Source organism: Mustela erminea, chromosome 18 (genome assembly GCF_009829155.1).
Source record: "Mustela erminea isolate mMusErm1 chromosome 18, mMusErm1.Pri, whole genome shotgun sequence".
NCBI lineage: Eukaryota > Metazoa > Chordata > Mammalia > Carnivora > Mustelidae > Mustela > Mustela erminea.
Window position 1 is genome coordinate 46,234,606 of NC_045631.1, and position 13,119 is coordinate 46,247,724.

The 13,119-nt window shown below is 45.6% G+C and overlaps 1 protein-coding gene across 12 annotated transcripts in view; it reads left to right on the forward strand.

Annotated features, from left to right (window-relative positions):
- TLK2 (tousled like kinase 2) overlaps window positions 1-11,406 on the forward strand; it is a 114,765-nt gene extending 103,359 nt beyond the window's left edge. For all 12 annotated transcript variants that reach the window (XM_032320170.1, XM_032320172.1, XM_032320167.1 and 9 more), the window contains 3 exons: window positions 5,107-5,218; window positions 7,005-7,112; window positions 8,643-11,406. In XM_032320170.1, the coding sequence (XP_032176061.1) occupies window positions 5,107-5,218; window positions 7,005-7,112; window positions 8,643-8,816 (394 nt within the window). In that variant the 3' untranslated portion in view covers window positions 8,817-11,406. The remainder of the gene's footprint in view (window positions 1-5,106; window positions 5,219-7,004; window positions 7,113-8,642) is intronic.
- Window positions 11,407-13,119: the final 1,713 nt, after the last annotated feature.

A 13,119-nucleotide genomic window follows, 5' to 3' on the forward strand; every position in this document is an offset into this window, starting at 1 on the left:
GGTAATTGATGATTAATGTCTATGTCCATCCTTAGGCAAAAATGCTGTAAACCAAAGTAGACTTTCCTTCTCAGATATTACTGTCTTTCCAGCAGTTTGACTCTTTGTATTTAGTTCATTTTTCTTTCCTTTTTGGAAACCATTGAGAGAGGTTATGTGTAGCCAGGTGTTGGAGTTGTGTGTTTCTTCCTAGGGCTTGCCCCATGGAGTAGGAAGCGAATGAGATTGCTCATACGTATTTAAAGAATGGCCCCAAATTATTTTCAGTATGAGTGAAGCGTGCGTGCGCTCCGTCTCTCTTTTTTTTCTGAGAGAGGGAGAGAGAGAGAATCTGTGCAGAGCCTGAAGCGGGGCTCAGTACCACAACCCTGAGATCACGACCTGAGTTGAAATCAAGAGTTGGACACTTAACCGACTGAGCCACCCAGGCGCCCCATTGCAGGTCTCTTCTTGTGCGTTAACGGGCTGAGGGCTTTGTCTCTGGAGTTGCCTGAGGATGGTAGACTGCCAAGAACTAAGGAGTTGTGAGAGATCGGTATGTAAAGTAACCGCAGGATCCCTTGAAATCTGAACAGGAAAAAAGTGCAGCTTGCCAAGAAATATATCCATCTCCTCACCCATGCTCTGAAAGGTTTTGGGCCACATATCTTCCATCTGTTGTCGCTCATCTCCCTGGAGCCACCCCAGCTAGCTCTGTGACCTCCCCTACCTCTGCCTGGTATTCCTTCGGACAGCGAGAACCATAAAAGATACCTGCAGCCCAGGCATTTAACTGTATTGTAAAGCCGTGGCCACAGAGCTTTGTTTTCTCTTCTGAGTGGTAACAGAGCTCCATGTCGGGTGTGTGATTCCAGCGTGGAGAAAGCCTCCAGCAGCACCACGGGAGGGGTTACATATACTGTTAAACCCCACGGTCTGTTGCTCAGATCTCTTATGTTTGCGACCGGAGGGCCCTGGGCTTACCAGAATAGTGACTGCCTGGGAATGAGGGTATGGATCAGAAGCAGACAGAGAAGGGGAGTTCGTTCACAACCCGCAAGATGGGCTCTGTCCTCATCAGTCTGATCATGTGTAAGTGACGTATGTCAGAGAAACCATCAGATCCTGAGAAAAACATCATGTGCACAAAATTTCTATTTCCATTGCTCCTTATTTTTTGTGGAGATGGTACCTATAGTGAAAATCAGTACCTAAATTAAAACTTGGAGATTCTAGGTTTAAAATAGAAGCTACATTTACAGTGTTTATTTACTATGGTGGTTATTGTGGGTTAGTGTTCCTGTCGCTAAATGACACAAAAATACCTCTTATTGGGGGTTCTGGAAACAGGTCTATACCTCTGCTATATAAATTCACTAGAACTTAGATTTTGGCTTTTTGTTTTGTAGCTTGTTCTTTTTAAAAAGTGAAGCCTTTTAAACGCTTAAATTAGTTTTCTCAGGGCGCCTGGGTGGCTCAGTGGGTTAAGCCGCTGCCTTCGGCTTAGGTCATGATCTCAGGGTCCTGGGATCAAGTCCCACATTGGGCTCTCTGCTCAGCAGGGAGCCTGCTTCCCTCTCTCTCTCTGCCTGCCTCTCTGTCTACTTGTGATCTCTCTCGGTCAAATAAATAAATAAATAAATAAATCTTTTTTAAAAAAAAAAATTAGTTTTCTCATTGGTACCTATTGCTATATTGGCTAAGCTATTAAAAATTTAGTGGAGGGGACGCCTAGGTGATTCAGTGGGTTAAAGCCTCTGCCTTCGGCTCAGGTCATGCTCCCATGGTCCTGGGATCAAGTCCTCTGCTTGGCAGGGAGCCTGCCTCCCCCACCTCTCTCTGCCTGCCCCTCTGCCTACTTGTGATCTCTGTCAAGTAAATAAATAAAATCTTAAAAAAAAAAAAAACTGTTAGAAAGCTCCATATGGAAACTTCTTGACATGATATATAAAAGATCACCGTTTGGTCCCTTCCAAACTAATATAAACTATATTGGGGGGCACCTGGGTGGCTCACTGGGTTAAAGCCTCTGCCTTTGGCTCAGGTCATGATCCCAGGGTTCTGGGATCTAGCCCTTCATCGGGCTCTCTGCTCAGCAGGGAGCCTGCTTCCTCCTCTCTGCCTGCCTCTCTGCCTACTTGTGATCTCTGTCAAATAAATAAATAAAATCTTTAAAAAAAAATTTAGTGGTTGACCTGTACTCCTGAAACAAATAATACATTATATGTTAATTTTAAAAATGTAAAAAATAAAAAAAAATTAGTGGTTGAAATTTAAACAAAAATTATGTTTGGGAATTTGCTTCAAAGTAATGTTTTTGGTGGGGGGGTATACAAACAAAGATTGGCCCCATGTTGATATTTATTGCAACTGGGTGATGGTTACTTGGGGATTCATTTTACTGTTCTTTCTACTTTGGATTATATTTGAAGATTGGTTTCATAGTAAAAGGTGAGGTGAAGAGGGAGGCTACTGAGAAAATTTAATTCCGTGGGTTCCTGTGAAGGTTTACAAAGTCTACATGTTGATATAAGCATTGTCTTAATCACCTTCCTCATATGTTATCCCGTTGTGACGTCCGCAGAGATATAAACAGGACAGGAAGACATAACAAATTCTAGGTTGGTTGTTGTAGTATTTGGTAGAGTTCTTCTCCATTGAATCCTTCTTTTATTTTAAGATTTTTTTTTTTCAAGATTTTATTTATTTATTTGTCAGAGAAAGAGGGTGAGTACGCAGAAGCAGGCAGAGTGGCAGGCAGAGGCAGAGAGAGAAGCAGGCTCCCTGCCAAGCAAGGAGCCCAATGCGGGACTGAATCCCAGGACCCTAGGATCATGACCTGAGCCGAAGGCAGTGGCTTAACCCACTGAGCCATTCAGGCGTCCCTAAGATTTTATTTTTACGTAGTCTTGACACCCAACGTGGGAATCTAATGCATGCCCCTGAGATCACGGGTCACGTGCTCTGTGACGCCTAGGTGGCTCAGTTGGTTAAGGGGCCTACTCTTGATCTCAGCAGAGGTCTTGATCTCGAGGTTGTTAGTTCAAGCCCCACACCAGGCTCCACACTTAAAAAACAAACAAACAAACAAAAAAGAAGTCTCATGATCCACTGACTGAGCCAGTCAGGCCCCCTGAATACTGCTAAATAAACGACCAGTAAACTAGACCTTGAGAATCTCCTCCATAACAATTTTATCATGATGGAACATGCAACTTGGTTTTTAAACACAGTTGAGGGCAGTAGAACTGTCCTCTCTCTCCTGAAGTCCTCAATAGGGAATTAGAGTACTTATTATTTTCGGTATTATTTGGGTAAAGAGCTAGTTTATTTCTCCATTTACACATGGGAAAACTGAGAGCTAGAAAGTGATTTTCCAGATTTGTACTATCCAATGGCAGTGTCTTTTTTTTTTTAATTAATGTCTTTTGTACTCTGAGTATTTGGCTAAGTTATTACTCGGTATTTGGGTAAGTTCAACAACTTCTGTCCTTCCCTGCCATCTCCATGAGAGATTAAATACATTAAAATGTATATTAAAATGATCATTTTGTAATCAAGTTTTGTTTGTTATTTACCAAGATCATCTTTAAGTTATGTATGTTGAAGAATCAAGCACCATGAAAAGTCAGGTTCAGGGAGGTTTGAGTGGCATTTGGGAGAGCTGGTTTTTTTATTCTTTTTCCAGCATTTTTTATTTCTTGGCATAACCTCTTCCTAAGTCAGTATGTGTTTTGGCTAACAGTTTTCATTGTGAAACAATAATATAGGTCAGTGGTCTTAATCATCCCAAAATGTCTGTTACAAGTAATAAATAAGAAACAAGAACATGGGGCGCCTGGGTGGCTCAGTGAGTTAAGCCGCTGCCTTCGGCTCAGGTCATGATCTCAGGGTCCTGGGATCGAGTCCCACATCGGGCTCTTTGCTCAGCAGGGAGCCTGCTTCCTTCTCTCTCTCTCTGCCTGCCTCTCTGTCTACTTATGATCTCTCTCTGTCAAATAAATAAATAAAATCTTTAATAAAAAAAAGAAAAGAAAAGAAACAAGAACATGACACTAAACTTCTTCAAAAAAAAAAAAAGAGAAAAGCCCATCTTCAAATATTTTCTGCCTCTCAACTCTAGTGGCCCCCTTCAAGTTGTAAGTTCAGATTTTTATACCAGAATCACAGCAGGGTCTAAAATAAAGAATTTTTCACAGAATTGATTTTACCAGCATGAGATCTGCAGAAATTGATCTGTTATCTTCAGAATGCTGCCTTCCAGCTGCGCCGTGGCTAAGACCCCAGGCAGTGAGTGGAAGCATATTTGTTTGGTTTCCTAAATGCCAAGAGGCACTTACCTTCCACACCATACAATTTGGTGTGGTTGGCTGCCCAGCTAGTCTTTTTCAGAGGCCAGGGGTGGGTGGTGAGGGAAGGAATTCAGATGAGAATTGAGTTGTGCTAACTACTAGTTTGTTTGGCTTTTTCTGCCCTACATGTTAGACTTCCAGTAAGTCCCTGATCACCCTTGACGTGGGAAATGTAAAGTACCTTTGTAATATCACCGTTTATTAGAGGTTGTAGTTATTCCCTTCCAGATTTTGCAAAGAGCCTACTTTAAGAAGGCAGACAGCCAGTCCCCTTGGAGATTTCTTTGGGGTCCTGAATTCATTTGGGACTTTCAAGATAGTTATTTTAGAGACCGTCATCTTTCTTAGCCTACATGAAAGCAAACCCACACCACTTCGAGTTCTGTTTTGATGTGTGCTGCTGCTGCAGCTCTCATAAAAGGGAATGCACGTCTTCTGTGTTCTCTCTCCTTTTGAAACTTTTGACTGACATGTATATTAGGGTACACCCCTGGAAAAGGGTGCTGGGTGAAGCAGGGACTAGGGGGAATGTTTTCGTCTCTCATTGAGTTGGGAAGTGTATTTTAAGGCTTTTAGGATATGACTGCCTCCTTAAGTTAGAGTGTCTTCTTGCTGACTTTCCCCAGCTAGGCCCACGTTGCTTTTTTGGCAGAATTTCAGTTAAAATTCAGATATTTTTAATAGTTCGCACAAGGTTTTCTGCTTTGCCTTATTGTACATGTCCTAGATTTATACAGTCACTTTTCTAAGAATTTTTATTTTCCTTTTGTCCCAGGTATTTACCACCAGAGTGTTTTGTGGTTGGGAAAGAGCCACCAAAGATCTCAAATAAAGTTGACGTCTGGTCAGTGGGTGTGATCTTCTACCAGTGTCTTTATGGAAGGAAGGTAAGGAAGAAGGTCAGATGCGGTGGCTTGAGGTCCGTCTTGGGATGCACATGCACCCTGGCATGGTGTCGGTTATTCGCTTGGAATTGATAATACAGAATGGAATCCTGAAAGTTGTGGTTTGAAGAAAATACAGACACTAATAAAAGCTTTATGCATAAGCAGAACTTTTCAACCCTGAGTACTTAAGGAATTCTACTGGGCTACTGAAAACATGCATTTTTGCTGTTTTCAGTTAGATCCAGGATATGTTTTGTTTCTGATAATGTGTACAAGGAATTGTATGAAATAGTTTATTTAAAGTATACAGTTGTCTCAGGAGCCATTCTTTAAGGTCTCAAGAACTGAAATTTGGAATCTCTACAGGGCTCTTTATTCTCAGCCACTCCATGAGTTAAAGCTATTATAAATAAAAGCCTGCTTTCTGTTTTCTGTATTGAGGAAGTGTAGTGTTAGAAGGTGTTCACTGTCTTCTACCTCTAGATCAAGGTGATAGGTCATTTGGACACATAATGACCCAGGGAGTAAACTATACCTAATGAATTTTCACATCTGTGTTTTCCTGTGTTTATAAGCCTACTACTTATAAATAAACTTATGTACTAGGATCCAGTGCATGTGTACTCACATATTTGCTGTCAGTGTATTATAAATAATTGAAGTTTTTCAGTGGTCCCGACAGTGTAGGTTGTGGGTATAAGCCATTTGGGAGTTTTTCAACTCCCTAGGACTCTTAATATTTTTATTACAGTCCCCAGACCAAGCTCTTCATTCAGATTTCAGCTTCCTCTTTAACTTCTCCTTGGTCTCTGTTATCTTACCTCTCTAATATGGGGAAACTATTCAGAACCAGCCAGTAAGAGTTAATGAAATGACTACTATTTTTAAGAAATCCCTACACTCAACATGGGGCTCGAACTCACAACCCTGAGATCAAGAGTTGCGTGCTCTACTGACTGAGTCAGCCAGGCTCCCCCAGAGGAGTTAATTATGACTTATACTCTCTGATAATGTGGAAATGCTGCTGAGAATGTAGGTAGAGGTTATGTACAAGCACGGTAGAGAGGACACTAGGCTTGAACTTCTATTTTTAAGATCTTCTTAGAAAATTGGGCTTCCTGAGTGGCGCAGGCAGTTAGGGGTCTGACTCTTGACTTTGGCTCAGGTCATGATCTCAGGGTCATGACATGGAGCTGCCCCATCAGGCTCCTCGCTCAGTGAGGAATCTGCTGAAGAGTCTCCCGCTCTCCCCCACCCCCGCATGCTGGGGGAGGGGCAAAAACAAGGAAAGAAAATGGCACATTGGGGCACAGGTGAAGCAGTTAAGTACCCCCAACTCTGCCCCCCTCCGCTTTGTACTTACTCCTTCTCTTCTACTTCCTTTTCCGTCTCTCTTTACCTGTGTCTTGGGTCTGCCAGTGACACAAGTATGTATTACTTAAGCCTACAGGTATCACTGAGGGTAGAAGAGGTTGCTCACTCCTGCTGGAATGTTCTTTTTCTTGGCTGTAAGCAAACCTGAATAGAGGTGTTAATGATATGACATGCTGTTTCCAGTCCCAGCTCTGCTTTAACCTTGATGTTGCCTTGTGAGTGTGTTACTTAAGTTCTGAGCCTTTCCACGCCTCACCTATGAAAAGAGGGAGTTAGAGGAGACCATCTCCAAAGTTTTCTTTCCATCACCTCTCTCTGAAGCATGTCTTCATTACTTTCCTATGGTTTTGAATTGTGTTCTCTTTAATTTTAACCAGAGGCCCACCTTTGTTCGTTTTGTTTTGTGTGATAGCCTTTTGGCCACAACCAGTCCCAGCAAGACATTCTACAAGAAAATACTATTCTTAAAGCTACTGAAGTGCAGTTCCCGCCAAAGCCAGTAGTAACACCAGAAGCAAAGGTAAGTTGTGACCCACTGGCAAGCAAAAAATGACTGCTTTGCTTTCTGTGTTATTTCTCTTGGTAATAGTAGATGGATTATCAGTATAAAAGTCAGGGGTCAGTCAAAACCTCTGCCTCCTTCTGAATGTGTATTTCTCCAACCCCTACCCTGTTCTCCCCTCTCCTCCTACAACAAATACTGAGGGTGCCTGGGGAGTACTAAGAGTACTAAGAGTGGAGGGGATGGCGAGTGTGTACAGTGAACGACAGACAAGGTCCCTCCCTGTCAGGAGTTTCCATTCCAGCAGGTGGGACAAATAATAACTAGCAACAGATCCGGCTCAGATGGTGAAAAATAAATGAGTAAGAAGATCGAGGGGCGGGAACTCCTTTTTTGATGGCCTGGTCAGAGATGGCCTCAGTGGTGAAGTGACGTATTGAGCAGTCGTGAATGATGTGGGGAGCCGCGTGTAGATTTGGGAGGACAGAACTCCGAGCAGAGCGGTGTGTGAAGCTGAGACGTCAGGGCAAGCTTAGCTGATCCACGGAGCGGAGAGGAGCGGAGAGGAGCGTGGTCGGTGGGCGAGGCCGCAGGACAGATGGGAAGCGCCCTTAGGTTTTACTCAGGGCCGCTGTGTTATCTGATTGAGATTTCAAAAGGCTGCCCTGGCGGCTGTGTAGACAGAAAATTCAAGGTGGAACATTGCTCAGAATTGATGGACCTACATTGTGACACTGTCATCACCTGAATGTAAAGTACGGCCTGAGGGTCATAATGACATTTTAGATTTTTAAAAGTCAGTTCATTTATTTAATTAAATCACAAGAGTGATTAAAAAATAGAAAAAGATCACCTGTTTAAGGGCCTTTGTGATAAGAATGGTAGAAACTGAACCTATCTAACCCGTCATACCTAGCACAAAGGAAACTTCCATGTTGGTAGTAAATTAGGATTCTGAATGAAACCCCACTCACAGTATGATTCCATGCCTCAGTACCCTTGGGGAGACAAGTCCTGTTCAGGTTTTCCTTTACTGCTTAGGTGTGTGAGGCAGAATGAGATCCACAGGGGAAGCATTTACCAACCTGTGATGCACTGTAGTGTTGGTAAGGGTGGGTGTCCTAACCCTGCCTCGGGTGGTGGCTTGTTTCTCTTACTCAGGAAGTAGAAAGTTCCCATGAGGCCATGGTTTGTACACGCAGGACCGTGAAGGTAGATGTGCCCAGGGAAACCGGCCAAGGCGGAGAGAGTGGTTTTGTGTTCTGGGGGCAGAGGTATTTAGAGGTCGGGTCATGTCCCATTCCCCCTCAGGAACGGCTTGGCCGCCTCCTTCAGGGAAGTAGTCTATGGCCAGAGAGAGGCGCTGCTGCCCGTGCGTCCCCTTGCTTGGCCCTGTCTAGATGTGCCTGGTGATTTCTGGGAAGGCCCTGAGCCCCTTCTCTGAGCTCCTGGCCTAGGTCCTGGCAGCCACTGCAGAGCCTCAGGCTTCCGTCTGGGGCCCCCAGGATGATCTCTGCCTCAGGTTTCTTCAAGAACCTTTCCTTTCAGGCGTTTATTCGACGATGCCTAGCCTATCGAAAAGAAGACCGCATCGACGTCCAGCAGCTGGCCTGTGACCCCTACTTGCTGCCTCACATCCGAAAGTCGGTCTCCACGAGTAGCCCCGCTGGAGCTGCTATTGCATCGACCTCGGGGGCGTCCAATAACAGTTCTTCGAATTGAGACCCACTCCTAGGCCGCGAACTGTTCAGCACACACCAAGTGGACAAGTGGCATTCAGCAGCGGGTTTGGGACATAGCGAATCCGAATGGATCTCATGAAACCTGTACCAGGTGCTTTTATTTTCTTGCTTTTTTCCCATCCATAGAGCATGACAGCATCGATTCTCATTGAGGAGAAACCTTGGGCAGCTCTGGCCAGGCCTTGTAGGAAAAGGCCCCGCCCGAGGTTCCGGCGTCAACGGCCACTGCGTGTGGCTGCTCTGAGTGAGGAAAAAATTAAAAAGAAAAACTGGTTCCATGTACTGTGAACTTGAAAACATGCAGACTCAGGGGGGTCCCTGATGCAGTGCTTCAGATGAAGAATGTGGACTTGAAAATACAGACTGGGCTAGTCCAGTGTCTATATTTAAACTTGTTCTTTTCTTTTAATAAAGTTTAGGTAACATCTCCTGAAAAGCTTGTAGCACAAAGGCTCAGCTGGGGATGGTGTTTGACTTCGGAGGAAAAAAGTTGCTATTGCCCGTTAAAGGCACTAGAGTTAGTGTTTTATCCCTAAATAATTTCAATTTTTAAAAACATGCAGCTTCCCTCCCCCCTTTTTTATTTTTGAAAGAATACATTTGGTCATAAAGTGAAACCCGTATTAGCAAGTACGTGGCAACGTTCATTCCAGTCAGATGCAGCTTTCTCCTCCGTCTGGTCTCCTGTGTGCAGGCGCTTCCTTCGTCTCAGGAGGGAAAGCGTCGAGTGGGAGGACTGAGGTGTGTGGGGCTTTGCCGTCGGACAAAGAACGAGGTTAGAAGCCCGCAGCTTGGAGTCTCTAGGTTTTCAATTCTTTCTTCACAATTTGAACACTTGACGGTTGTCCCTTTTAATTTATTTGAAGTGCTATTTTTTTAAATAAAGGTTCATCTGTCCATGCAGTCCTCTTGGATTCTCTGAATGTAGTAACTATCAAAAACTGTTCCAGAGGTAGGCAGAAAATGGGCCAGGGAGCCAGATCCTCCAGGGATCAGGAGGTCCTCCCCACGGTCTCTAAATGTGCTTGCTAAATGGTGTACCTTTCTTGTTAACCACGATATTAAAACTTGATCAGCTCATAAGCTTTCCTCTGATAGATCTTTTGGCAGGAAACAGCCTCCAGCCCTCTAAATTTTGTGGGTGTGTGCTGGTGTGTGCGTCTGTGTGTGCATGTGCACACACGCTTTGTCTAACTCACTTTAATAGATTGAGCAAGTGGACTTAAAAAAGAATCGCAGGGAGATAGGTATTTTGAACATGAACATTCTTTTGGAACTTTCTTCCCCCCCACATTTGGTTGTTTCTGAGATGTGTGATGAACTGAAAACAGAGCTGAAATGGGAGATGCATGGCCCCACCATGCCCTTGAAACAGCAGAGCACTCGACAGCAGAGAGGGGAGGAGGCCAGAGCGGAGCATGTGGTAGCCAGCTTGGAATGTTACTGACATATGTGGCAAGAGGGCTCAGCCAGAAATATTTAAAGATGCAGCATTCAGGCATGCGAGTTCCCTGGGCAGGGGGAGGGAAGTGGGAAAGGCTAGAGACGCTCGCTAACCCGAGTGTTTCTTCCGTGCCACTGGTGACACTTTTGCTGGCACCTGTGTTGGTTTTGTGCCCCTTCCCTGCCCCGCGCCCCTCGGTAACCAGGTGCTCTTAGGGGAGGATGGAGTGATGATCCCAGTCGGAGAGACGGTGGCGGGTAGGTACCGCCTTGTGGAGCTCTGAGTGGAAGGAAGGCAGCCCTGGAGCTCTTGGCGCCCCCAGCTTTCCAAGTTACCGCAGATAAAAATGTTTTTCCAGATTTCCATTTTATCACAAGTGCTTATACAAGCATTACACATGTGATGTACATGTCTGTGTATGTGTGTGGTACCTCTTTAACCGTGACTTTCAGGCTGTTAAGCAGAGAGTCCCTGCGAGTCTCAAATGTTGAGCGCCCCGGAGGGATGGTATGTGCAGGTGTGAAGGATGATGAGTCGAGACAGACCCAGAGTAGTAGGTTCTATTCCTTGTTTTCTCTTCTCATTCAGTGGTCTTGCAAGGCCTTTTTTTTTTTTTTTTTTTTTAACTTTTTTCAAGATTGAAAGAATGCTGCATCTTTAAACCTTCTGTCTAACTTCTGCCTCCTCCTCCCCATGGCTTGTGAGTGGAGCTGCGGGACTTTATTTGTTCATCTCCCTTCTCTGCCCTTGTCCTGAAGAAGGTATGCCCTCTCTCCTGGCTCCCCTTGGTTTTTAGCCCTGGTTGGAGCTGACTGGGCTTGCTTGATTCTGGGCAAGACCTTTCCACTACATGGACTAGCCCCAGAGAACATGCAGAATGCTGACTTTTTCTAGATTTTGAAGTAGCCAATGAAATCACTAAGTGGGGTTCTTCCATGACATATTTTGTTAATACAGGTTTCACTTTTTCCAAGGATAATCCCTTATTGCCACAATTGATTTACTTTAAACAATGACAAAAAAATGTGTATTAATTTGTAATTAAACCCAGCCAGACTGTTTTCGACTTTCCCAACTTGGGGGGAGCGGGGGAGGGTGGGGAGGATATTAAAATAAGTTTTGAGAAGTGAATCTCCCAGCCTCTTGATTTTACTCTAGTTCTTCAGGCAGGGCTCTGAGCATCTAGGGGGCGGGAAGGTAGGGAAATCTAGCAGCTGACTGCGTCCCCGCGGACACTGTGGGCATGTCGGCAGCGTGTTGATTCATACATCTTCTGTACCTCCGATGTGCTGATCACTAACGCTTGTGGTGGGAAGACAGCAGTGAGCGGGATAGGGAAGGCTCAGCCGTCGGCTTACAACCCCCGGAAGGGAAGGAATACAGGTCTTCGATGGGAAGGAGTTGGGCTCGGACTCCTCCATCCGAAGATGGGCAGCTTTACAGGGAGACTTGCTCTTGGGAGCCACGTGCACCCCACTTGCGTGGCTGACCCGGGCACACCTGCTCATTGCCTTAGAGGGTTTGCCGCCCTCCTTCCTCTAAGTGCTAGGAGGACAGGTTCTCCTTGGCTGAGAAGATGAGCAGGCAAATAGCTCCTGTGTCTCTTAATTTAGAAAATAATTCTCTTTAAACATAGTCATCTCCTAGAATCCTAGAGCTAGAAGGTCCAGCGCCTCACTTCTGAGAAGGCGAAGTTTACAGCTAGCTCCACCCACCCTGGTGAGTTTTGCTTTCTGAGAATCTCTGCCCCTCCCCCCTCCCACTTACTCATCATTCTACTTGCCCAGGCTCACTCTGTCTGTAATTAAAATCAGCCCCGGGGTAAGTGGGGGAGAGACATGGCACACACGCTAGTTGAGGTATGGGGAGTCTCTGCTTCCTAAAATTAGCTGTTCTGTTGTCATTTCTTAAGGCAGAATCACCTGGAGGTTAAGAGCCTGGGCTTCAGGAGTAGGTCTGGTTCAGATCCTACCTCTGCAGGCTTCAGGGATAGCTCCATGCGTGGTTGTAAGGAGTGGAAATAGTAGGTATAATAAAGTGCCTGGCACATGAGAAGGGAGTCCAAAAGTGTGCTTTACAGAAAGATTGCAAGATCCAGTAAGAAGGATTGCTGAGCCTCCGCCCCCAAGGTTGCTGATGGCGATTCAGAGCCCTTCTCCTTGCCAGACGGTCAGATCCTTTGTGCCTGCGGGAGGTGAGGTGAGGCGGAGCCTTGCCCTTTGGCTTGAGATTCCCTATCGGCCTTTCTCCTATGAGGTCAGCAGTCTCCTCTTACCGGATCCACGACTGCCTCTGGCCGAATCAGAGAGGAGTATCTTACAGGCCAGCATGGCTCGAAGGCCAGGGGCATCAGCTTCACCTGGAGCCTGTTGGAAAGTCACGTTCTCAGCAACCCCTCCCCGAGTCCACCTCCCCGGTGGCTTGAGCACCGAGGGGCACAAGTCCTGCCGACCTTCTGTGTTAGGGATAAAAGTGTTAAGCTCTGGGCTGTGCTAGGCCCAGTGTCATGCGTGTGCTCCTATAATTATGGGGTGGCCTCAGGAGTGCACGTGTACGACACGTCCCTTACACCTGTGCCCTGGGACCTAACAATGCATTAAGGATCATTAACTCCTTTGGGCAGAGCTGCTTATCCTTGCCTTCTTTAAAATACTCACCAGTACCTTACTGTGAATTAACTTAGCACGTTTTTCTTTTACCTGAAGGGTCCGGGCCTGCGGGAGTGAGCTCGGACCTGGGTCGGACCTGGGTGGGCGTGTGAACACAGCCTGGCACTCTGAATCAGGGGTGAGGAGAGCCTGGGACTACAGATCTTTGGAAGGGGTGAGGATGGAGAGAG